This window comes from Onychomys torridus, chromosome 21 (assembly GCF_903995425.1).
Source record: "Onychomys torridus chromosome 21, mOncTor1.1, whole genome shotgun sequence".
Classification (NCBI taxonomy): domain Eukaryota; kingdom Metazoa; phylum Chordata; class Mammalia; order Rodentia; family Cricetidae; genus Onychomys; species Onychomys torridus.
Window position 1 is genome coordinate 28414568 of NC_050463.1, and position 27763 is coordinate 28442330.

At 42.9% G+C, this 27763-nt stretch overlaps 1 protein-coding gene across 1 annotated transcript in view; it reads right to left on the reverse strand.

The window, feature by feature from the left end:
- The window catches only part of Ltbp1 (latent transforming growth factor beta binding protein 1), a 394201-nt gene that overhangs the window by 231690 nt on the left and 134748 nt on the right, over positions 1–27763 (reverse strand). The window contains exon 4 of the mRNA XM_036171423.1: positions 12013–12182. Coding sequence (XP_036027316.1) covers positions 12013–12182 — 170 coding nt within the window. The remainder of the gene's footprint in view (positions 1–12012; positions 12183–27763) is intronic.

Here is a 27763-nt window from a genome sequence, read left to right on the forward strand (position 1 = left end):
CCCATTAGTCATATGGCAGAAAATTTCCCTCTGGCTTCTCCAGCTTTCTTGGGTTAGTCCAACTTCCATTCCAAGTACTCCCCGGTATAAATGCCTTAAGAAGCCTTCTGTTGAATCTGGTTTAGCCAACATCACCCTTGCCTGGGAGAGCTCTGACAGACAGCTGGTCAGCCCCACACTGGTTTCCTTTGGGTCAAGTGTCTACATGTTTTCCAGTCCACTGTGCCCAGAAGCTGGGGGTCACCTGTAATGGTGTTTTTCTACCGACAAGCAACATGTCTAACTACAACCAGATTGTGTGGCTTAACTGAGATTAGCAACTGATTTATCTAGAGTGTTCTCAACAGTCCTTCCACCCCACTGGCATGGTGATCTCAAAAGAGAGACAGACAGACAGACAGACACAGAGAGACACAGAGAGAGCAGATTCCAAGGAGGTCAGCAGACAAGATAGTTGCCTTTGCCAGGCTCCAGGAAGGAGGGAGGGAACATGTGAGGTCTCTTAAAGTCATCAGCAGACCCACACTCAGCCTACCCACTTCACTGGCCAAGCCCTAGTCAAGGGGAGATGTACAGGAAAGGTCACTCGACCCTCAAGAAAGAAGTGGCAAGAGGGAAGAAAAAGGAAAGAAGTATACATAAAAAAAAATATATATCATCTACCGTTATTATTTATTCTGGGATAAATAAAATGTAAGGGGGGAAGGGAAATAGGTCAGAGAATCATTCTTCACAAAAATACGCTCACAGCCTTCCCTCTCTACCAAAACAAACCAATGCCCACTTAAACACTTCTTTTTCATTAAATATCTAGTGACTAAGGGGGTGGGGAGATCAGCCTTTAGGCCAGTTGCTTCTCTAGCTGAATCACAAGGAATAATATTTTTTAATTGATGAATAAAGGAGAAAAATGAAAATATTTTGTTTGGGAGGAGGGTTAATCTCTAAAGTAAAGGGCCCCCGCCCCTGTGCAGGCTACTCCTTGGAATGCAAGCTCCAAGTGTGGGAGGAAGCGCTCTGGTTTCTGCTGGATCCCCATCAAGCTGCTACAATCCTTGGATGCACCTGTAGCCATTAGCTTGGCCATTAAACAGCAGCCCAGCTGTTGGGTTAGTGCGTTTCTACCCTCATTAGGGGAGAGCACTCAATCCCACACAAGACGCCTGGAGGCTAGTGTGGAACCCCCACCTGACTCTCTGACCCGCTCCATAGATCCTGTTCTCTCACCAAAGCTTTCCAAACCCTTTTATAGGCTATGAACTTTTTTTTGTAACATAATTATGATGTTTTTCACAAAAGCAACCCTACTTATAATGTTTTCACCTAAGCCAAAACTGAGAACCAGGGCTGGGGAGGTGGCTCCGTGGGTAAAAGGGTTTGCCATGCAAGCATGAGGACCCAAGTTTGAATCTCTAGAGTCCACAAACAAGCTAGATGTATAACTCAGGCATCTGTAATCCCAGAGCTTCCAGAGAAGCTTGCAGCAGGCAAACAAAATGGCAGTGACTGACACCAATAGATGGACAGGCAGTGGCATGTGAACACCTGCATTCACACACATAATGCACATGTGCACACACGTGCAAGTACACATACACATACAAGGAGAATCTTGAAAAAGCAAACCTGCAAAATGCAGTTAGGCTACAAGAAAAATTTTAATAGCAGGATACTGCTTGTATGTAACCTAAGAAGCTAAAAATTATTTCAAAATTACAGACTCATTGACTTGATACACACCCATGTCATAGACAGACAGTCTCACACACACACACACACACACACACACACACAAATATATATATATATATATATATATATACTCTGTAGTATAGAATTTCTCTATCACAGGAATTAGCTGAATGTAACCAGGTAGCAATTATCTGTTAGGAAAGAAAAGAAAATAAATAGGACAGGCCTAAAATCACAAAAAAAATATCATAATCCTAATGCAATTCTATTTTAGAGATGTGATATAACTGGGAATGGTGGTATGGGCCTGTGATCTCAGCATAAGGGAGGCAGACATAGGAGGATCCTGAGTTTGAGGGTAGCCTGGGCCACACACACACACACACACACACACACACACACACACACACACGTAGCCAAAGGCTACACAAATGCCACTCCATGGTAGAACACTTGCCTAGATTGTGAAAGGCACTGAATTCAGTCCTGAGCACTGATGCCCTCTGAAAAAGAAATTGATGTAAAAACTCTGCAAGATGCTGGGGAGATGGTTCACTCAGTAAAGCCACACAAACATGAAAACCTGTGTCCTGTGCTCCGGGACTCACCTGAAAGCTGGGTACAGGGGCACGCACCTGTAAGTCCAGCACCGAGGAAGTGTCTCTGGGGCTCTCTGGCCAGCCAGCCTCGCTGAAATGCTGAGCTCAGGTTCAGTGAGAGAAGAACCACTGAAGAAGACGCCTAGCATCCATCACTGCCCTCCAAGCGCATGCGTACTCACATGCGCATGCGCACTGACAAGACCATAGGAACTACAAGTGAGCAGTGCTAATCCTTATGTCAAAGTGGGACATCTTCACAGCCAGGCAGTCGTTTTCAACCTAAGGGGGTCATTCCACAAGGAAAAACTCCTGAGAAGACGAACATGCCACTGATTCCCTTGGGAAGTGTCCCTTGAGCCACATCACGAGAGTCTTACTTGTTCTGAACCAAAACCGACTTCAGCTCTAACCATGGCTGCCGCTTCTTTTCCCCTTCAGAATGTAAATTAACTAGAGTCTTTGGATTCTGGCAAAGAAATCCAAAGCCAGAAGAGTCACCATCTTTCCCTGTTTTTCGTTTGTTTGTTTGTTTGTTTGAATACAGGTTTTCTCTTCTCCAAATGATGCTGTTTTGTTTTCCCATGGCAAACTATAAATTCATTTGTGTTATTCCCTACCCCCATGGGAAATTATAAAAAAAAAAAAAATTACAGTTTGACTCTAGAATATTCTGGAGCAATACTAAATGTTGATTTTTTTTCAGTACCTTGAAATTAGCTTCGACAACCAGAAATATCTTTGAATGCGAGTATTATTATGAAAGTTTGGGCCTTTGGAACGAAAAATTGTCTCTGGCACTGAAGACTGACCGTGGAGGAATTTAAACTACATAATCCTTCTCTCTGGAAGGCTTTGCTCCGTCACTGTTTATATGTTGCTGGATAAGCTTCTTGGAAGTGTTGACAATCAATCCATGTCTACCGGTTCCCAGCTATCTCTAACAACGTGTAGCTGATCAAGAGACAGAGAACATTCCTGCTCACATACCTTCCTGGACAGAGATGGGATCAAACAGCTCTTGTATAAGTCTTCCACACCCTCTACCTCACCACCAAGTGCAAGGTGGTTCAAGCAACTAGAGAGCAACGCCCCATCCTTCTGTGAAACCTGGTTTCCTGAGATTAGCTTGACTGAACCCTGTTCACTCACAAGAGTGTCGGGCTATTACAAATAATAATATTTTACTGTCTACACTGCCAGACATCATCAAGGGGAAAGTAAGTTTTCTGTACCCACCTTTAACCGTAACACCCAATACTTCATTACAGTTTGGAATTACAAAACTGTGTCCAGGTGACCAACCAGCTTTGGGAACCCGATTTTGCAAGGGAAAAAGTATGAAGCTTTACCATTATTCCTTCTGTAAAGCAGTCTGTTCTCATACATTTAGCCCTCTGGATGCTTATTCATTCATGGCTGTGGTAGTTGGTGGGTTTTTTTTATCAGCTTCTCAGACAGCTGGCAGGTCCAAATTCCACTGCCATTTAATGTCCAATGAATCAATGTGGAGCCAACACACAAAGGTGTATCTGTCTGCACATTCATTGATGGTATTCTCCATTTAGGGGAGGCCTCAGCTACATCCCTGGACATCTCTCCATTCAGATTCACACTTGGTTCATCTGGAAAGGATCATCCTAAGAGACCCTCAGCACATCTGTCGGTAACTGTCCATCTCCGTGCAGTGTGGTTTCCAGGATGCTAGGTCTCTTCTGCTGCTGCTTTTCTTTCCCTATCTCTTCCAAATTAAGGGCATGATGTTTCTCAGGGGCAAACTCCTCCTCACTAGCATTTCTAACATGCTGATGGGCTTTATGTTACAATCCATCCTTTATACAAGAACTGGATATTCTTCTATACAAGAATTTCTATACATGTTCTCTACAAGAACAACAATTCCTCTCACCCAAATCAATCATCCCAACTTCTTCCTTTACCACCACTGAGCATCTTCCCTCTTCTGGAAAAGGCTAGTCAGTGCAGGATAAGCTTAATGCTTCCATGCTCTGAGACACCTTCTTGCCCATCACAGATGCTCTCTGCTACACTGTGGACACCCACTTCATGAGCATTCTGTAACTAGCCATAAGCATCCAGTCCTTTACTCAATGCCCTTGCCAACCTCCTTGGCTGGCATCCTTAGGCTTGTCTGGGATAAATGCTGTCTCTCTCCCAGTGTTCAGATCTGGGCCATCACCTCTAATGGTCTGTAAAATCATTCCTCTATCTATCTATCTATCTATCTATCTATCTATCTATCTATCATCTATCTATCTCAATATGAATGTGTGTGAGTGTGTGTTTGTGTCCTCTCTCTCTCTCTCCCTCTCTCAACTGGATAGCCAGCAAGACCCAGACATCACTGAATGCCTCTTTGTTGTACCAATCTATCTACAACCATGGGAAGTCCTCACTCCAGATACATCGACTTCTCTCTTTCAGGGGATGAGCCATTGCTATTTGTCACCACACTCTGACATGTTTTCATGTTCTGCCATGTTTTCTGACATGTCTGAACACAACCCTGAAGGCTAATACAGCCAGACACACATTCAATTGTCATGCCTCTAAAAGTGTAAAGATGTCTCATGTGCCCACAAAGTCCATCCTCTTCAAGTGCTGAACTATGCAGTGTAGTCAGACCACAGTAGAAATGCAGGAGCTTGGACAACAAAACCATGCTGTGAGGACATGCTGCACTTCTCTCCAGCCAGGCACCCATTAGGGAAGGAGAGAGGATTTCAGTCAGCCAACCTCTAGCTGTTGGGTGGGAGCTGAGCTGTCTGTTGCAAAGACTGACTGGGAAAGGTCAACACAGACCACAGGATCCAGGGAAAGACAACTCCTGAGGTACCAGTTTTCTTCTGCCAAAAGTTGCCTAATGGACTATGTTCATGTTGTGTCAGCTCTGCCTGTTTAAACAGCATTAGATTTAACGTTTTTAAAGTGGGCTCTTTTTTTTTTTCAAGTTTAACAATTCTGTGTGTTTGTGGTACCCGTGTTTCTCTCTTTTTCCTTCCCACTCCCCATCTCAGTACATCAGAATATAAATCCTCAGTCCTCTTAAGAGTCTGAGTTATCTGTGTTTATAGACCTTTGGGAAGTTAATCTATAAAACATGACATATGCCTCTTCTGGAATTTAAGACGTCTGCTTCCTTGAATATATCAAAATAAACTTTTAGAGGATGATACTGAAATATAAGCAGCCCACTTAAAAGTTGAGCCCTTACCGTGGGAAAACAACTGGAATTAGCAAGGACAACTCCAACGCCAGGGCTAGGGAGACGGCTCAGTCGGTACAGTGCTCACCACACAAGCATGAAGACCTGAGTTCAGGTCCTCTGAGCCTGGGTAAAAGGCAAGAATGGCAATGCAGGTCTGTAGCCACAGCACTGCATCAAGGGATGGTAAACAAAGACAGGAGGAACCCTGAATCCCAACAGCCAGCCAAGCTATCCGGTTAGCTAGCCCCAATCTTAAATTAAAAAGTAAGGTAGAGGGAAATAAATAAAGGAGACGGTCTGACATCAACCTTTGGCCTCCAAATGTGTGTGCTTGCTCATGTATGTGCACTAAGATGGGCACAAATGCACACACACACACACACATACACGAAACACACAAAGAGATGCAACTTCAAATTCAAATTTCTGCTCCTTCCCTATTAAGAGACCTACTATAAAAAGTAACTGACGGGAGTAATTGCCTCTTTCTTAGTTCCAGCATCACCTTCTCAGACTGGTAACCAGGGGTCTAAGGACCATTTCAGCAAGGCTTGTGTTCCTGCTATCCTAGGCAAGTATCTCAACCATCAACCCTAGTAAGTCCTGTATTGCCCTATATCACTCTTGGTAAAACCATCCTAGCATGCACTGTAATAGAAACATTAGTTTCAGGTACCAAGATTCCAACAGTATACTGACTACAGCAACAGTGTATCTGATGTGACCACTCACCACCTTCAAGGTTTTTTTCTAGTGTGCATTATCAAACAACTGAGTCACACGCTCCTGGGTATATGCTATTCTAATCATCTCAGTGGGTCCCCCTGATAACATCACCCTTTGAGTGTTCTACCATCTCAAGGTTCCCTTCTCTGAGTTAAAAATACTACTCAACCAAGGATAGCAGAGTTTGGTTTCCAAACTACATTCTTCTGAGAACATCACCAAGGAAGGTGCTGGAAAAAGACCCCGCTCATTCTCACCTTCCTGAAGACTGGAGAGCCATGGAGTTCTCTCTGTGCCTTGGAACTGGTGAGGTTTTAGAACCACCTACTTGGCAGTTGTCCTTGTAAATAATTTTTACTTTTTAAAGGAGACACAATTCAGACACCATTGAATGTGCCCTTTTTAAATGTAGCATTCTGTGCTTCTTAGTATCTTCAGAAGACTGTGCAGTCACCATGACCTAATAACTCCTGATCACTTTTCATCACCCAAAAAGTAACCCCTGACCTATATGTAGGCACCCCCCCTAGCCCTGGCAATCACTAATCTGCGTTCTGTCTTTATGGACTTGCCTATTATGGATGCCTCATATAAATGGAATCGTGCAGTATGTGGCCTGGGTTCTTCTGTGTCTGGATTCCTTCACTCCAAGTAAGTTTAAAGTTCTCGCAAGTATCTGTACTCCATTCCTTTTTAATGGCTCAATTAATTCTATGGAATTACCTCCCTTTTTTTTAGTCATTCATCATTCAAAGAGCAGTCAGTTCATCATCTCTCATTAGACACTGGACTGTGATGAGCAATTACATACAAATCTGGGTGGATGTGTTTTTTATTTTTAAATTCTACTCAGAGTTAAAATTGCTAGATATATATTTACTCTGCTTGTTACATTTTTGAGAAATCCAGGGGGTATCAACATACAGCCCAGCCTTGTGACCATGCCATTGTTTTTGCCAAAACTAGGTTTTCTGTAAAGATCAAAGAGCTGACATTCACTGTTTTCTTTTTCTTTTTCTTTTTCTATTTTTTTCCTTCAAGACAGGGTTTCTCTGTGTAGCTTTGCGCCTTTCCTGGAACTCACTTGGTAGACCAGGCTGGCCTCGAACTCACAGAGATCCACCTGACTCTGCCTCCCGAGTGTTGGGATTAAAGGCGTGCACCACCACTGCCCGGCCATTCACCATTTTCTAAGACCTGAAACCTGACATTCTTAACATTAAAAGAAAATAAACTAACAGCAGTTCCCAACCTGTGGGTTGCAACCCCCTTGGGGTCAAATGACTCTCGCGGGGTCGAATATCAGATATCCTGCATATGTGATATCTATTTTTTTTCTTTTTTATTATTAAGAAATTTTCTATTCATATTACACACCAACCACAGATCCCCCTCCTCCCTCTTCCTGCTTCCCCAGCCTTCCCCCCAACCCTTCCCCATATGTGATATTTATATTATGATTCATACCAGTAGCAAAATTACAGTTATGAAGTAAAGGGAAAAAAACAATTTTATGGTTGGGGGTCACCACAACATGAGGAACTGTATTAAAGGGTCGCAGCATTAGGAAGGTTGAGAAGCATTGTTTTTCTACTGCCTCCAAACTTGAAAGAGAATGTATCTGAGAATCAACATGGTATGGAGAGTGGGTTGGTAGGAGCACTGACAATGTATGGCAGTTACAAGCAGTGTTTCATGGGAAGCTTTTGGTGTAACTGTCCTGTTCCCAGTTATCAGCTGATCAGATCCAAAATCTAACAAGTGTGTAGTAGAAACTTAGCTTCAGACTGGGGGGATGCTCAGTGGGTCAAGTTGCTTACCTCATAAGCATGAGGACCTGAGTTTGGATTGCCAGCATCTATATCAAAGTTGGGCACAGCAGGGGGGAGGGGGTTGCAACTGTAATCCCAGCACTGGGAGATGGAGAGAGGCACATCCCAGAGGCTGGATGACCAGCCAGCCTCGCTGAACCTGTGAACTCCAGATTTGGTGAGACACTGACCCTTTTTCAAAATATAAGGTAGAGAACAATAGAGAAAAACACCCAATGTAATGTGTGACCCCTACATGTACATACATGTGAGTGAACCATCACACATATATGCATATACATACAAAACAACACACACACGTACACACACACACACACACACACACACACACACACACGCACACACAGTGGGGTGAGAATCTCTAGACCAGTGTTGGCAAACAATAGCCCATTAGCCTCCAACAATTTACTCAGTATTCTACACTCTGTGATATTTTCTTAAAGGTCTCACTTTAAATATGTACCAAAATATTTATCTAACAACCTCAATTTTTTTCTTGTAAACTACACCTAAAATATCTACTGAGTTTAAGCACAAATGTGTCAACCCTAAGCCAATGAATATGGTAGAGATCCAACTTATCACTCAAGGTACCTTTTATTGGTTACCACAGAATAACCATTGTGGGTATTACATTGCCCAGTGACTTGGAAGGCTGGTAAACATATTGAATCAAAACATGAGAAGTTATGTCTATAAAGCAAAGATGGTGAGCTATGTCACTGAAATTCTGGTACACTCCAGCAGAACACTGCTTCCTCCCCAGAGATCACCTCACCATCAACTTACTGGTTGGCCTCCCATCCAGTCTGTTTCAATTGAAGAGTGCTATACTTGATGTAGTCATACAGTTGGCTGTATGGAGTCCACGACACACCCCATTACTATCTCTACCTCCTTACTCTACCAAGTGTTTGTCCTCTGCTGTCTCTCCCTCAGATGAGCTTATTAAGCTACAGAAAACAGGACTCTGCACTCTGCATTATCGCTGTTTGCAAGATACTAATTTTGACCCAATCAACTGTCATGAATTACAATAGCTCACTTCCTTTTCCAGCCACATCTATATACCTTGGGGTGTGTGTGTGTGTGTGTGTGTGTGTGTGTGTGTGTGTGTGTGTCTCTCTACCTATCTGTATCTGTCAATCTGCTAACCTATCTATGTATCTGTGTATGTATCTATCTATTTTAATCAACATATTAGGTTTCCGTATAGATTTTTCAAACCAGTGAGTGATACAGCTCCCCACACCTTCCCTCCCTTGGGTCCTTCCCAGCAATCTTCTTTCTGCTTTTATGATGCACGTATTCTAGTGCCATCCTCATCCACCACAACCCCTGTTTTCAATGGAGAAGGCAACATGAGCTTTTACCAACCAAAATGTTTCCACCAGTCCTAGTGACGTCCCCCAAAGTCATGGCGGTACTCTTGGGAAGGCACACGCCAATCCTGTGAGTTCATCCCAAGGCACAGCATGTCCTGGTGACCTCATCTCTTCTGCCCCTCTGAAGCCAGAATCGTCTGCTTCTCTCTCACCTTCTAGCCCACAGCATGCCCTGGAGTTAATCAGTTTGGATTTGAACTCTTCGATGAAGAGGAGGGTGAGGGTACTGAAGGCTTTGACTTTTCCTGCATGTCCCCTGCTGCCTTCCCATCCTTTCTGTCCCACACTACATTCTCACTCTCCTCCGACCTGACACAGAGTGGGGGTGTGAGGAGTCAGACACTTCCAGGTCTCTTCTCCTCCTATTCCTTTCCTCACATCAGTCCTCTCTATCCTTTTCACTCAGTGTTCCTATTTCAGTATCCTTCACAGCCCTGCAAAGTGACTTATTTTCATAGCTTTCCAGCTCGACCTCCAGTCTCAGTATAGTCTCAATATAAAAATAGCCACATTTCCCTTCCTGTCTTGCAGATATGACTAATGCTTCAGTCCTTCCTAAACCCCCTTTGGTTTTTTTTGTTTGTTTGTTTGTTTTGTTTTGTTTTTTTGATCCAGTCCTGTCTTTTGGAGGGTTTGAGAAGAGCAAACCATTATGGAGGGCATGAATTCGTCTACTTCACTATAGCCTTCACTAGCTCCCTACTACATAGAAAAATGCTTCATTTTCCAGAAGACAGCTCAGCGAGGTCTTAGATTTTAAATTCTCACAGAGAGAGAGATAGTAGGTAGATAGGGTGTGTGTGTGTGTGTGTGTGTGTGTGTGTGTGTGTGTGTGTGGAGAGAGAGAGAGAGAGAGAGAGAGAGAGAGAGAGAGAGAGAGAGAGAGAGAGATTTGAATAACAAGTCAACAGTAACCAACCAAGAACATCATACCTCGTTTTCTTTCCAGTGACATCAAGCCATCTTTTCCTGACTTTTCCATCTAGCTGAGAATTTCCTTCCTCTCGTTATCAATATGATCAGAAGGTTTCAAAAATTCCCTTCTTTTCACTTCCAAACTTTAGAGAGCTTTCAAAGGGTGTTTATCTATACGAGATCCCAGGACATAATAAGTACCTCCTTTTGTTCACTTTTAAAATCAGAATTAGAAGAACACGGCATGCTTGTGGGGGAGATTTCCAAAGAAGAACTCAAAGGGTGTTAAGGGACATGGTGGTTACAGTGGTTCTTTTGTGACGGACAAGAGACTGTCTTGCCTGACAAGGAGATGATTTCAGTGGCTTCTATACCCTTCCCTAAGGTTCTGATTTGCTTTTCTCACCATCCTAATAAGCCACAGCAAACCACCGCTCTGACGCCCAGCCACCAGCCCCAGAAGGGAACTTTCTCGAAAGATGAAGTGTACACAAACAAATCTGCCATTGAATTTTCTATTGTAAAAAAAAAAGTAAGTGTAGGAGCTGGAGAGATGGCTCAGCATCTAGACAGAGGTCCTAAGTTCAATTCCCAGCAACCACATGGTGGCTCACAACCATCTATAATGGGATCTGATGCCCTCTTCTAGCCTGCAGGTGTACATGAAGACAGAGCCCTCAAGTAAAAAATAAATTAATTTTTTAAAAAAGCGTCAATCACCAGAGGGTCATAATAGAAAGTGGGAGGTGGGGGCAGCCCTAGAGCATCAAATCCACAGCAGATTCCAACTTCTAAAGCGCCAAACAGTAGCAAAACTCTCCCTGGGCTATGTGCACTATTCCTGCTAGTAACCCAGAGTCCTTCCCCACCTCACTCACACCTGGCCCACTCCTGGTCAGTTACGGTGAAGGCAATCAGTCAACACGGACTAAAGCAGGAAGCTGCTGGCAGGAGAAAGTGAAGTCTAGCTCTCGCCTCTGAATTGCCTGAGTCTCGCTCCAGCACATTCTCCGCAGAGGCTGCCAGCAGACACTCTGTAGTACCGAAACCACAAATCATCACATTCCCTACCCTTCCAGCCAGCGTCTGTGTCCTTGAGCTTCGAACAAGGAGATACCAACCAAGCTGGCCCCAGATACAATAGTCCTTTACAAATGCCGGCAAGTCTTCCCCGCCATCTGTGAGGTAGACTGAAAACTAGGTAGACCTTTCAGCCTAAAAATAGCTACCATAGGTGAACCTCAGGGAGTCGTGTTGGACAAGTCGGCCGTTCACGGGGGATGGATCTTGGCAGCTTCACTAAAGAAAACATTTTATCAATACAAACATGTCAGACATGCAGCTGTACCTAAAATTAGAGGGAACACGTCTCCCAGGAGAAGAAATCCTGCAGAAACAGAATCTCAGGCAAGTCACTCCAGATTTATTTCCAAAGTCCCGGAAAAATGTCTTTCCTCTGAATAAGGAAACCATGCTAAAAAATCTGCTGTCTGGTTGTTTTAGGAACCAAAGTAGGTGTTTTAATGACTCTTGAATTTTATCTACTGTGACATATTACAGCCATCTAAACCAAAGAAAATGTTTCCAAACTCTGAGTCTCTAACAGGAAAATGGCTGTCTGAGCAGATACTCACCCTGAAAGGGTGCGGTGCCTTGATCCTGCCCATATCTTAAAGAGAAAGCCCCTTCTGTGGATTGTTCTCCAGAGACCACCTTCGAGGCTGGGAAATACTTGGGCTTCAGCACGTACTCCTGGGTCTGGCCGTGATGAATCATCACATTCTGGGAAGACAAGGGTGCCACTCTGGGAAGAAACAAAGAGAGGGTGAGAAAATAGGCATGGGGTTTTAAAAGCAAGCAAAGGAGAGAACAAGAAATTAAACATTGGAAGGAACACCCATGTCACACAAGGCTCATCCAGGCTGCCATTTGTGGCACATAAGGAAGGAACTACTGGCTTACAGGTGGAACCATCCAGTGCAAAAAGGACTCATCTGTTTAGTCAAAATGCGTAGTGAAGAATGGGTGATTGCAGGTGGGTTTTATCAAAGACTTTAGACATTGGGCTTCATGCAAAACATGGGGTATCCATTTCTCAGAAAAGGGCAAAGACGTCAACATGAGTAGGTTCCCGTAAAAATAAATAAGTACACATACAAATAAATAAGAAGAACTAAACAAGCCCAGGAAGACAGTGCAAGAAACCAGCTGTAAGTCGTGGGAGCCAGTGTGGGACAGTGGGACTTTCCATATTGCCTAATTCTAGTGGGTTAGCTCATCTGGCTCTTGGAGCCTCAGTTTCCCATTCTGTAGCAGAGAATCTCTACCACACAAGGCCAAGAGAAAAGAGTTTGTGTACAAAAATCTGAACACACTAAAGCAGAAAAAAAAAGAATAAAATAAGCTGGGCATGGTGGTCATACATTAACACCAGCGTTTGGGAAGCAGAGACGGAGTTTAAGGGAAACCTGGGTTATATGGTGAGATGCTATTTAATATATATACATACACACATATACACAGGCATGATTCCTTTTGAAATATATATATATATATATATATATATATATATATATATATATATATATATAAAAAACTAAAATGCTTCAGGGAAATATCTATTTAATTTTATGCTGGATCTCATAATTATATAAGTATAGCTATATAAATTATATAAGATAACTCAGGTTGAGTGGTTTATAACTACCAGTTCCTACAAATAACAAGAATAATGAATCATGTGCAAAGACCAATAATGAAAAATTTTTTAAGAAGATACTGACTCATTTTATTTATATTTATTTAGCATGCAATGTGTGTGTGTGTGTGTGTGTGTGTGTGTGTGTGTGTGTGTGTGTGAGCATGCCAGAGGTAGGCAGCCAATGTCTTCTTCAAATTATCTCCACCTAACTGAACCTGGACCTCACCAGTTCAGCAAGGCTGGCTAGTCAATATCCAGGATCTTCCTGTCTCTACCTTCCAAGTGCTGGGATTACTGGCCTGTGCTGCCACATCGCTGCTGAGGATCAGACATGGGTCCTTACACTCACAAAGCAAGAACCTTCCTGCTTGAACCATCTTTCCATCACCTCCACTCATTTTTAAGCATCATTCAACCGCTGCACACCACCACTAACAGCAAACAGCCTTTGAAGGGGTACCTGCTCGCCAGTGTGGTCTGACTCTAAAGATGGGTCCCTAAAGGGACTACCCAAACAGTAGGAGAAATAACATGCACCACAAAAGACAAATGATCATGTCACCAAAGCTCCACCATTAGGGTCTTCATCAAAAACAGTCAAAGAATCTCACATACGTTCACTCAAATTCATCCTGGTCGGGGCTAGGGAAGGAGTTGCAGAGTAGAACAAGAGCCTTCCTGAGAGATTATGGACCAGACGTGGCTGAAGTGAGGGTGCTGGCACCTTGTCACTCACCACTTCCAACCCTGTGGTCTTGAAACGCCTACACTTGTATCTGGATCTTCCCAGATGTGGTGCCACACAGGGCACACTCCCTTTGTCACCAGACTGATGACTGTATTAGCCAAAGCCGAAGGAGGATTAGCGCTGTAAACACTTCTATTTTGATGATGTAAGTGTTGTTTTGAACTTGAAGTATGCTGGGAGTTGGAAACAGCTGGACAAATCTGGCGGTCCCAAGTCTATTCTGCCAGCCTCCTCCCCAACTTGGAAGTGACTCTCTTTCTCTCTAAGCCATTCCGTCACCCTGCACAAAGACACGGACGAGCTCCTGTAGGGAGCAGCAAGACCCAGAATTCTAGGAGACCTAGAGAGCCACTGGTCACTCCTGTCCTGGCCATCTCCAGAAAGGCAAGTCTGGGGGGAAATGGGGGGTCTGTCTTCCAGGGGAGTAACTCTTGCCTCTGAACTGGAAAATCAATGGCGGCCAGAAGTGAGCTGCAGGTGCATGTGGACAGGGCTCCCCCCCCCCCCCCCCCCGGTGCACCAGGTGAGAATCAAAGGAGAGAAGGCAAGCCGGGCCAAGTCTAGAACTTGATGACAGCCTTTGACCCTCCTCCATCCAACCACTTCAGAAAAACAAAAATTTAATTTGTTTTTTAATTATTCAAATTTCTTCTTCCCCTGTTTCCAGGCTTAGCTGTGAGAAGGAAAGAGCAGGCTGGTCCCATCATTGTCACTGTAAATTTCAAGGGGGAAAGTGCAAATTTTTGAAAGGAAAATTACAAAATCAAAACCGTAGGGCTTCTGGTTCAAAATAAATGGGGCGGGGGAACATCTTGATCTCCTTTTCTTCCTCCTTCCTCACAACTACAGGTAAAGAGAAAATTACAAATCCTAAAATACAGCCACCCTGGTAGGTTCAAATATTTAATACTCTGAAGCCCCCCATTGTTCGTCCATTGGAGGATCACCCTATTTTATCCATACCACAAGACAATTCCTTAATCCTGTACATAAAAACTAGCATTTGGCATTGCTGGAGCCCTCAGGGGCCTCAGATCCACCTTCCACTGCAGTCATTAGCTAGCGCCTGTCCCACCCAGCTATCACAGTTTGGATTACCCACCAATAAACATTAAGAGGCATTAAAACAGATTTGTAAGATAGTGAAGGTATGGTGAAAAATATTGACTGTTACAGCAAAGTGGGAGAAGCTATGCCTTCCATGAGTCACATGCAGAGACCCACAGAGGCTATCTGGTGAGACCTCACTCAGGGTCGGAGAATCAGAGCTTGCTTTATCCAGCAGGGCTGTATAAAGGGATGATTTGGCCACGGGTGTGCCTACCAGATGTTTGGAAAGATCTACACTTGGCTGTACTGTTGTGCTCTGATCTTGCAAGGGAGAAGTCTTTTGCCTCCTTCCTTGGCATATTATAAAATGTCCTTCTGAATAAAGTTCTGGGTGGCTGGGTATTGATCCAGGGCCCTCCTGAAGCTATCCTGTGTCTCTGTCTTTCCCCTTGTTGTCTAGGTCTATCTTTCTGCTTATTATTTCCTCATTCCTCTCTTCTCCACCCAAGAACCCTTTGAGAGGTGGGAGCAGGTCAGAGCTGGACTCCCACAGTCAGGGGTCATGCAAATCCATGAGAGTCTATTAAAGTGTATCAAGGATTTATTAAGATATAAAATGGGGAGAAATACACTCACAGATACAGAACAAAGTAAACAGCTGTTCTTGTCCTCTGTTCTGCCTGGAGGTGGTGGTGTCAATGGTACCAGCCCTATGGTCTCTAATGAGAGAGAGAGAGAGAGAGAGAGAGAGAGAGAGAGAGAGAGAGAGAGAACATCCCCTCCTCAGTTTTAAGCAGTAACAAACCCAGAAAGAGGAAAAAAAAAAAAAAAAAAAAAAAAACGCACCTCTATTGGGTCAGATACTCCAAGGTCATTGGCCAAGCAAATTCCCACAACATCAGGGTGTCTCTTTCAGGCCAAGCAGTATGTTCTGCCTGGAAATGTAGTATATGTCTCCACCTATGTCTGTATTTGTACATAAGCAAAATAAATTTCACAAAATAATAGCTATTATCACTGTGAAGGATATCCTGACGTCAGTATTCCTCTGGTCTGTTTTTTAAGCAGTCTTGGGCTATTTCATTCATGACAGTTCGTGGACTATAACCTGAGGCATGAAGACATTAATCAGAGATGCCTGTAGGACTTAGCGCAGATCAAACAATCTCCCAGCACCTCAGGGGTTCTGGATACTGAGTCCAAGTGAAAGATAATGAGGACAAATGGACCAATGTCTTCCTAGAAAGTCTGCATAAGGAGACAATTATTCTCTCCAACTTCGCAAGCCAACCACCCAGAAGTCAAAAGGTATTCCCACTCCACCTTCCAAGGTTAAAATAAAGAACAGTGCTCTCTAAAGGAATGAAACTACCTGAGGTAAAATCCTAACATTTATTCTTCTTCCCAATAAAGCCCTCTCCTGCAGACATGAAGACGGGTACCTCACATGACAGTGAATGATCAGAGCATGATGAGAAGGTTTTAAAAAAAAAGTCATTAGACTAGAAAATATGACTACTGTTGGGGGGATCAGGGGTACTGCAGGACACAGTAGAGTAAAAAGAGGAGAGAAGCCATTCAAATGTGATGTTGGGAGCATTGTCCTCCAAGAGGCATGGAGAGAAGAAAGAAAGCAAACACTTCCCAAGGCTCAGGGCAGGGTGGGCGGGCCATCCCCAGACAAGTATTACAAATGAGCAATTGCAAAAGAGTACCAAGTTATTAGAAGATCCCATGTTGCACCACCAACTCTGGTGATACGGAAGTCCAGGATTGGCTAGAGGAAGCTGAAAAACTCTGAAAGAGGAAGAGTGGAAGCAGAGCCCCTCATCTTTCCCAACCGAGGGTCACAAGGTAACACTGATGACCATGACAGATGAGGCTCCTAGAAGAAGATATCAAGGGTGAGCGTACTGTTTGAGGCCACAGAGACAGGAAGCCAACACATACAAAATAGTAACTTTGGGAGGGGTAAGCACAGTCTTCACTCACTAAGACATTCTTAGTTAGACAACCGTCACTGTCCCCGAGAAGGGTCCACGTGAAAGTAACTGCCAGCAAGAGTTAAGGATGGGAGTGAAAGAAGTCCTTGAAAACGTGAATCTGTAAAGAACAGTTCCCTCGAAGAGTATTGCTAGTTCAAGGCCAAAGAGAAAAGTAGGAGCAAAGCAGTATACTGAGCAAAAGGGGTTAGGAGAAGGAGCCAGTTTATGGAGAAGACGGCTACCTTCATTTCCAGACAGAAACACAAGATAGATCTCGAGAAAGCAGTTGGGGAAGGCCTCCAAGCTGAGAAACAGTGATGTTCTAAAGAGCCAGCACCTTCAAAAAGCAAAACTGTTAAAAAAAGAAAAAAAAGATTAAAAAATGAACCATCAAGAAGATGAGCCAGTAAAGATGCTTGAGGCCCCACCTGATGAACTGAGCTTGATTGTCAGGACTCACTTGAAGGAGAGCCAACTACAGCAAGTTGTCCTCCAACCTCCAGACACATGGTATGGCATTCACATGTGCACACATGCTAAATAAATGTGAAAAGAATTTTTTTTTAATTTTTATTTAAAAGCATGGAATCTCATAGTCTTGGAAGATAGTCACTTTTAATTGTGGAGAGAGTCCATGAGAATGGAGATTTATATTATAAGTTAATCTGTTTACTTGTTTGTTTAATTGTTTGTTTGTTTGTTGGTTGGTTGGTTGGTTTGTTTGAGACAGGATTTCTCTGCATAGACCTGCTTGTCCTGGAATTCACTACATAGAGCAGGCTGCCCTGGAACTCACAGAGATCCACCTATCTCTGTTTCCCAAGTGCTGCGATTAAAAGCATCATTCATACAGCTTATATACAACCAACATCCTTTCTTAAATGTTGGGTCATTAAGTAGAACATTTGGCAACTTATTTTATAGACACAAAATTTTTCACAATTAGGGCTTGTTTTTTTTTTTTTCTCCTATCGAAAAACTGTTTCCATGCAATATATTTCAATCATATTCTTTTCCTTCCTAGATCCTTCCCACCTCTCTACCTATCCAGTGGCATGTTCATTCTCATTCAAAAAAAATTAAAACTCAAAATCAGAATAAAAAAATAAAATATCCAAGACAAAACAAAACATCACAAAAAAATGAAAAACCCCAGAGTCTGCTTTATGTTGCCCAATTGCTTCTGGGTCTAAGACCGTTCATGGGAATGTGGTTGTTCTACCCAGTGACACTCCACTGGAGAAAGCTGGTTTCTCCCTTTCCCACCAGCATCAGTTGCAAATAGCTTCTTGGTTAGGGATGGGACCTTGTGTCCACTTCCCCTTCCAGTGCCACACACCATGTAAGTCCAGCAGCTGAGAGGTAGAAGCACAAAGAGGAGAAGTTCAAGGTCAACCTCTGCTGCAGAATGAGTTTAAGGCCAGCCTTGGCTACTTGAGACCCAGTCACAAACAGTTTTGAGGGGTAAGCCACATTCAGTAGGCAGACTAAATTTCTGCTCTCTGGCATACAGTTAAGGATGGTTGACATCCTCTGAAAGAGTACAAGACTCCTATTTAAGAAAACAGCTCCTCCCCTAGGGTCCGTGACCTATCTAGTCTCCCACCCCCCCACCTGCTGGACATACATGTATGTTTGAAAACACTTAGCTTCTGCAGTGCAGGGATTCGAACCCAGGGCCTCGTCATGTATGCTGTACAAGCGCTCTATCAACTAAGCCACATCTCCAGCCTCTTCGTTTTGTAGTGAACTTAAGAATCATTGTCCATTGAACTCAGAACAAATCAACTCATTAAGGTAGGTAGGTAGGTAGGTAGGTAGGTAGGTTGATAGATAGATAGATAGATAGATAGATAGATAGATAGATAGATGATAGATAGATGAGAGATAAATAGAAAGATAGGTAGGTAGGTAGGTAGGTAGGTAGGTAGGTAGGTAGATAGATAGATAGATAGATAGATAGAAAGGACATAGAATAGATAGGGAATCAAAAGAGATTAAAAGCCAAACATTATAGGTCTAGAAATGATGAACAAGAAAGGATTCCAAAAAGGAAGAGAGAAAAAAAAAGTATTTACAAATTGCTGCAGAGCAGCGGAATACACAGAATTAGGAAAGGCCGTTGGGTTTGGTAGCAGGTCACTGGCCACACAGACAGTACAGCAGAAGTACCAGAAGGGGGTCAGAAGGAACAAGGGGTATTCCAGTAGAAAAGAAGAGGAGAAGAAGGGAGAAGGAGATGGGGTGGGGGGGTATTGGCCGGCTGCTCAGAGATCTGCATCTATGGAAACCCCTGTGTCTACGGAAACATGGGGCAAACAATTGCCCAGAACCACTCTCCTCAGAAGAAAGGATTAGTCACACACTGTTTACACTGCTGCTTTCCTAGTGGCAATTTTTGGTGCATGGATTAACTAAGCTTTTCCATATTTCTAACTAAATCCATTCTTTGACCTGTGAGAGGGTGGGAGGATCTGGCAAAAAATGCGGCACTTTCCACTTTAGACAAGGGCCCTAGACCTCACACAAGGGAACCCCCAGCCAGCCATAAAATGTTTCCCACAGAAGGTCTGTCTGACACCATCTGACCCTTTTGCCTATGGTGAGCTTCCTACGTTTGTAACTAGCCATGAAAAAAGGCAGAAGAGGGATAAGTGATGGAGGAGTCAGCTCAAATCCCTCGGGGTTGGTGTCTGGCTATAGAATTCAAGTCACCATGGGAGTCCTGCTGCCTTCAAGTTTCTAATGAGTGTGGGTGATGCTACTTCAGGAGAAGTGAAGACATTGGAGCAAAGAGAAGATGTCAACAATGGCTTAAAAGACGTGCTTTCCCAGGAGTACTCACAGGAACATCCGAGGCAACACAAACCACCAGGGAGATGCCACCTGGCTTGACACATAAACACATGGAAAGTGAGACAGGATCTATGGTCTGTGACCTCATTCAGACAGAATCACCTATTGGACCCAAATATATCAGAGGCCAGAGGCTGCTGCTGAGGAGACTACAGGGCAGGATGAAACACGCTGATTATAACAGAACAAGCAAGAAATGAAGTATTCCAGAAAAACAAAACAAAACAAAAAACCAAAACACCGTGAAAGTAAACTGAACCAAAGAAACACAGAGAAAGCAGAAGGCTGGTGACCACACCAACAACATAATGTAGGAATTCTTAAGAGGGACTTCACCTGAGATAAGAGACAAATTAGAAAATAAAATAAAATAAAATAAAATAAAAAACACCTGCCTCTGCCTCCTGAGTGCTAGAATTAATGATGTGTACCATCAGACCTATGTTTGGTGGTGGTTGTTGATTAAGCTATGGAGAAGACACTTTAGCAGGTGGGGACAGGTGAAACGGTTCAGTGCATAAAAGTACTTGCTACCAGACCTGACTACCTGAGTTTGATACGCTGAAGGACCCATATGGTTGAAGAAAAGAACCAATTCCTTCAAGATGTTCTCTGACCTCCACATACACTCCATGGCACATGCAAACACACCAACACACACACACACACACACACACACACACACACATGCATACTCATAATAAGTAAATATGTAATTTTTGAAAGAATCCAGGGAATACAGCCTCTTCTTTGGAAGCTATAACCCAGTAACAGATTGTGTGGAGACCATGTTGTATCGCTTCCTTTTCTGTAAGTGCTTGAAAAATATAAACAGTCTGAACAAGCCAGTGAAAAGTCAGACATTGCCAGGCATAGACAGAAAGCAAAACCAAACCATATCCTACCTGCAAAAGAGCCACCAAAAACACTGATGCAAGCTGGGTGACCAGGAAAGGGTGAGAAGCGGTGTGTGACATGTCATGGAAATACAAGAGCTGGAGTGTCTGTGCTCATCACAGAGGAGATGATTGCAGAGCTGAGATTCTTACCAGGGACCAATAGGCTTGACCCATAAGGTAAAAGGTTAATTCATCAAGACAACACAGCAACCAGGCCTGTTGGGCACTGAGGAACAGGACATCAAAAGACAAGTCAGAAAAGCCATTTTTTAAAAATGTCTAAAAGCTGCAGTTCTAACAGATATGAACCATAGACAATCCAGAAGGGTAAAGAAGACTCCAGTAGCCACATCAACCAGCTTCCCCATGTCAACACTTACACAACACTGAACTAATTTAGAGAGGATTATACTTCGCTTTCCAGCATATACACAGCAGACAAATACTCTAAGATATATCATACATTTTAATAAATTTTAAAAGATTTGAGTCATATGAAATATCTTGTTCTGGCTATCATGGAATAATCCAGAAATAGATAGTAAAAAGCCCTGTGAAACACCCAAATAATTGGACACTAAGTATCGTAGTATAAACAGCTGTGCTGTGTAGTTTTATGTCAACTTGACACAAGTGAGGCTCATCAGAGTTGGAAGACAATGCCTCAGTAAGATCTGGCTATAGGGCACCTTCTTAACTGGTGATTGATGGGGGAGGACCCAGCCCACTGTGGGTGGTGCTATTTGTGGGCTGGTGGTCCTGGGTTCTATAAGAAAGCAGACTGAACAAGCCATGATGAGCAAGCCAGTAAGCAGCTCCCCTCCATGTCCTCTGCATCAGCTCCTGCCTCCAGGTTCCTGCCCTGCTTGAATTCCTGCCCTGACTTCCTTCAATGATGGACTAAGATTTGAAAGCATAAGCCAAATAAACCCTTTCCTCCCCAACTTGCTTTTGGTGATGGTGTTTCAGCACAGCAATAGTAACTCTAACTAAGACAACAATGAACCACAGCAGGTAAAAGAATCACTGGGGGAATTATTCTTAACTGAATTAAAATGGAAAAACAGCACGTTAAGACCACGGAATGCTACCAAATCAATTATCAAAATATAAATTCACGGTGCTGACTACCTACTTAGGGAAAGAAGAAAGGACTCATCTACTGGTGTCTGTCTGTTGCCATGTAACTATAGAAAGTGAAAGCGAAACCCAAATCCAGCAAAAGAAAAATAATTCACAAGAAAGTAGAAAACAATGAAATAAAAGACAAAAACAATTCAGAAAAACTAATGGAACCAGAGGCAATCTCTAGCTGGACTGATACCAAAAACAGGAAGACAAGAGAAGTGGTAGTATTGGCAACCACTAGGATCAAAGGCCTAATGAGCCAATTAAAAGACACACTATGAGTTAGAAATGGAAAACCAGAAGCATAAAAAGAATACAATAGGGTTTTTCCTAACATATTTACATCTATCCATTCATTTGAAAAAATAGTAACTCTGGAAGGTTTTTTAATTAATTTTTTTTTATTTTATGTGCATTGGTGTTTTGCCATGGATATCAGGTTCTGTGGAACTCGAATTACAGTTGTGAATTATATTTAAATTGGTCAATGAAAGGAAAGACACTCTTATTCTCTGCCCTTCTGTGATGGTGGATTTTGTGTGTCAACTCAGAAGGTTTGAGGGTAACGGTATCATTGAAATTGGTGTGTTCTGAATAAGAGCACTCTTCATACATGTGGCGGGGCTCACCCAAAGGGATGAAGGCCCACATGGTTAGGAAAGAACAAACCAACCCACGGCCTCAAATTGCAGCAAATTGCCATTGGGCTTTCTCTGTGCCATCTATAGCTTTGGGTCCCCACTTGCTGATCATGTGACTGAAGTTTCTGTTCCTGCTGGGTCTCCAGGTCAGCCCTCACTCCACTTATGGACTTACTAGCCTCTGGAGTCACCAACCAATGCCTGGTTTAAAAAAAAAAAAAGTCTATTTTAATGCAAATGTTTGCTCACAACAATGGAATTACCGCCAACACTCTCCTTATGCTCAAATTGTCGTTAGTTGAGATGCATTCCATTTGCCTAAACAATGAGCATCCTAGCGGAGCAACACAGCCCACTACCAAACGTCCACTGTTAGGATTCCCCTCCAGATCACAGGCTGTCTGTGGAGGAGGGCTCACTAGGAGGCTCCTGCTGGGTGTCCATCGCTCAGAAGATCAAAATCCAAATGCACAGCTTCTGCTTTTGTGTACCGTGTATTGCTTTCATGACATAAAAAAAATAATAATAATCACAAGTGCAACCATTTCACATCGGGAACTGTCTGTATACACACACTCTACCAGCTTCCTTGAGGAGCCCTACAAATGAGCCCCTCTATAAAATGTAACTATTAACCAATAGTCAAAGAAAGAGAGCTTCCAATTGCAAGAAAAATCAAGCTATAGGAGGATGGTCATGAGGTGGAGGATCAGGAGGGAGGGGAAGAAGTGGGTGGGAGGGAGGGAGAACGAAGGAGTGAGGAGAAGAGAAGCTTGGTATAGAAGGTGAGTAGTAGATGGCGGCAGTGGCAATATAACCACCAAAGCATCGTTTGCCACCTAAAGAGATCCAGAGAGCCATTATCTGTGCCACTCACATCACAGTAACATAGACCAGACACTGTGTGCTCTTAACAGAAGAATTCACGCCACTTAGGAAGTGGTCCAGCCGAAACACAAGTCTGAACCTAACTGGGGCTTTAGTCGGCATCTTATTTACAGGCAATTCCAGGGACAGATTACAGGTTAAAATCATAGGAATTTTATGTCAATTAGAAACAGTTTTGAAAGAACGAGTCAGCTTTGAATTTCCCAGCTCCTCCATCATAGCTCCTGCTATGATGGTTTGGTCCCCGAATGCTCATATATTTAAACATTTAGTCACTAGGGAATGGTACTCTCTGATGGGATTAGAAGAAGTTAGAGGTGTGGCCTGGTAGGTGGAAATGTGTCACTATGGGTGGATTTTGAGGTTTCAAAAGTCCATGACAGACACACACCTCTCTCTCTCTCTCTCTCTCAGCCTGAGGATCAAGATGTAGCTCTCATGTACTCTTCCAGCACCATGTCTACCTGCATGTCACCTTGCTATAATAATGATACTGGGCTGACTCTCTGAAACTGTAAGCAAGCCCCCAATTAAATTAAATACTTTCTTTTATAAGAGTCGCCTTGGTCACGGTGTCTCTTCACAGCAATAGAGCAGTGACTAAGACATTACTTATCCCACCCTCCATCTTGAGTTGTGTGGCTGATCTGAAGTGGATACTTCGGGGGAGGCAGACATCTTACTTCTCTGCCCCCATCCTTCAGTACATCTGGGAAACAAACAATATGAAGCTTGTTCATCAGCCAATTCCAAATATGTAAGTGTTCTCTTTCCACTGTTTATACCGATTCTTACCAGAGCCAGATCTTCAGCTTCAATCTCTTCTAACCCTCATCCTAAAGCATTGATTTTTTTTTCTATTTGTAACCTTTCCCAGAACTACATGGTAAGACTTTTATCTCTAACGGCTCTGTGACATTTTATATTTTTAGTGACACTCACCTCACATCCTGTGTGGCAGAGAGAACCTGCCACTGTACCTGCCTGGGAAGCCTTCCCAGCTCCACATCTGCCCTTCCCCAGCCTCACTGCTGCAGCTATTGCTCCCACAGAAATGTGCGGCCACCACTCCATTGCTCTGCCCAGGGGAGCAGGAAGACCCATGCACACACTGGTATTTAGGAGGCCAACTCTCTACCTTCCCTCTCCCTCCTTGTAAACTGGAAGAACAAGAACACACAAGAGAAAAGCGCTCTTCAAAACCATGTTCCTCTTCCTAGCTGCATCTCCCTATTTAGAGCCCTGCTTACAGACACCCAAAGAGTCAAGGGTCAACACCTGAGTTCACCACTTCCGATCCCTCAGTCAGTGCACAGGTCAAGATGGAGGCAGGTTAAAGGGGACTAAGTGGCATCTGTGAAACTCAATGCAGTGTCTGCCTCTGCTCCTGGATCTGACAGCCTGGGCTCCATATCACCAAATCTCTCTAAGTCTCCATGTCACATCTTCACTTCTAAAGTGGGGGGGGCTTTGACAAGACTGCCAGAATTTCCCAGTACATCAAGAACCATTTTCCAGTCACCCTAAGAGAACAGGGGAATAGTGTGGCATACATGTAACTATCTTCTCAGAGTAAGACAAGAACCCCTCTGCCTTTATTTTCCTAAGTTCAGGCTAAATAAAATGAACGAAAGAAGAAAGGGGGAAATTCTTCCACTATTTTTAAGATGAATGCAATAAAGTCTATTTTCCCCAAATGGCCTTGGTTTTTTTTTTTCTATTATAATTGCTGTTAAAGTAGGCCACCTAGGTAATAAATATTGAAAGCATTGAACCAAATTCAAACATCTGTTCCAATTCTCTTTCAGGGTTTCATCCAGCTCACAGAAAACACCCACTGTCATACAGGACCTGCAAGACCAGGCCACACTTTTCCTAACATTAGTGTATCTGGGAAGAGTTCATATGTGTGGCAGGGTTTGGGGAGGGGAGGCACATTGAAATAATATCTAGAATTAGCTGAGTACAAAACTTTTTGGGAAGCAAGATGTAATCAAGGAAATCCCCCTGCATCAGATCTCTGTGCAGTAACCACTATGCTTCCAATTTAAGCCCCAGTGTGGTTTGTACACACACACACACACACACACAGAGAGAGAGAGAGAGAGAGAGAGAGAGAGAGAGAGAGAGAGAGAGAGAGAGCGAGCACCTTCCTTGGGTACTCCTTACTCTGCTTGACATTAGAATTCCCTACACAAATCATCCAAATTTGCTTGTGAGAAAAAAATCACACTGAGTTAACAAGAAAGGAAACATTACTTACAGGAAAAATTAAAGGGCACTATAAAGGCTCCAGCTAAACAACAGCCTAGAAGGAAAAGGACACGCAGTGAAAACTCAGGGCAATACAGACGTCTCTTACAAATTGATGACAAAACTAATTAGTAGCCCAATGGGGACATAGGAAAATAAAGTAAATGCCCAGGGTATGCTATCACTAACCAGTAACCCCATGATCATGGTGTGTGAGAAGATGTGAGGCATCAGCAGTTCTCAACAAAACAAATTCAGCATGACTGCTTTGGATCCGCTAAGCTGAATTTTTTAAATTCACTAAATTTGAAGGAAAAACAAACTACTCCCTGGAGCTAGAAAGAAGACTCAGTGATTCAGTCACTTGACAGGCAAGCTCCAGGAGTGGGGTTCAGATCCCCAGAAACCATGTTAACAGGCCAGGTGGGCTTGGTGACCCACCTTTTATTCCAACCCCAGATAGGGGAGACAGGGGCATCCCCAGAGGACCTTGGCTAGCAAGGTCAGCTATCAACTGGCTCTGGGTTTGAGTGAGAGACCCTACCTCAACAAATAAGGTGAAACAGTCATTGAGAATAACCTTTGCCATCAACTTCAGACCTCTGCATGCATGCACACATACCAGCATACACGCCTAAACACAAGTGTGTATACATATGCACACACACACAATAGGAGCAGAAATATACTTTTAGGGATTCCTGATAAAAATATGAATTATAAACATACTGGAAAACAGACTAAAAGACTTAAATGATTGTACTAGCCATATTCCTTATAGCTTACTTTCAATGAAAGTCTAAAATGTATGAACACAACCAAAAATGTTTGTCACACTGCTGCTTGTAATCACTACACACACACACACACACACACACACACACACACACAATGCCACAAACTTACTAAATGCCCATTAGCACAAGAGTTATTCAATAACTAGCACTTACAACACAAACTACTATAAAAATGATTAAAAATAATTAATAAAATATTATAGAAGAATTTCTAGGTCTTACTTTAGGTGAGAAAAATCAAGATGTAGAAACATCTTGTATTACATTTCATAATCTTTTTAATATATAATTGAAGAAGTTAAACATGATTACAATACACACACACACACACACGCACATACACACACGCACACACACACACACACACACACACACACACACACACATTTTACTTTCCTCAATTTCAGTTACGTGTTGCCAAATGTGGCCTAAAAAGGTTGTATTCAAAAAATTCATAAACAACTTGAGAGCTCTAAAGGTGTCGATTACAGTATGTTGATGTAACTTCTATGATGGTTAGCCTTTGCTGACAATCATTCAAACTGTAGCCCTTCAAACCATAAGCCAAAATCAACCCTTCCTTCCTCCCTTTCTTCCTTCCTTCAGTTGCTTTGGTCAACTACTTTTACCATAACAAAACAACTAATATAATCACTCTATCTTAATTGCTTTTAACTTCTTACTGTGCTTAATTTGTAAAGTAAATTTTATCCTAGGAATGTACCTATAGGAAAAACTAATATATATAAGGTTCAATACTATGTACTGCTTGTACCTTATCCCCTCAAGCAACTGGAGCCTGTTATAAAGAGAAAGCAGGAAAATGCTGGGGGTGTGGGCCAGTAGTTGAGAACTTACCTCAACTGGAGAGAGAAAAAATTAACATATTATTAAGATCAAATGTTTGTGACTTCAAATGGAATCAGGTGAGCTAGAAACAAATCAAACTGGGGCCAACAAGATGCTCAGCAGGTGTAGCCATTGGTTGCCAAGCCTGACAACAGGAGTTTGATCCCCCAGGACCCTCAAAGTGGAAGGAGAAAACCAATTTCTACAAGTAGTCCTCTGACCTCCTCTACACATGTACCATAGAATACATGCATGTACAAGGACACCCACACACATGTGCACATAATGAAATTTTTTAATTAAAAAAAAAAAATGGTAGGCATGGTGGTGCACAGCAGAGGCAGAGGCAAGAGGATCTCTGTGAGTTGAAGACTAGCCTGGTCTACGTACATAGTGAGTTCTAGACCTATCAAGACTAGAATAATAAGACCCTATCTTTTTTTATGAATTTTAAAGATTCCTATGCTTTTATAAAGCATAGTATTCTAGTTGTCTGAAATTATGCATTTCAGAAATACACAGATAATGAGAACAAAATTATTATTCCAGGACATTCCACTTGATGGCCACTACAGTGGCCATCAAATGAG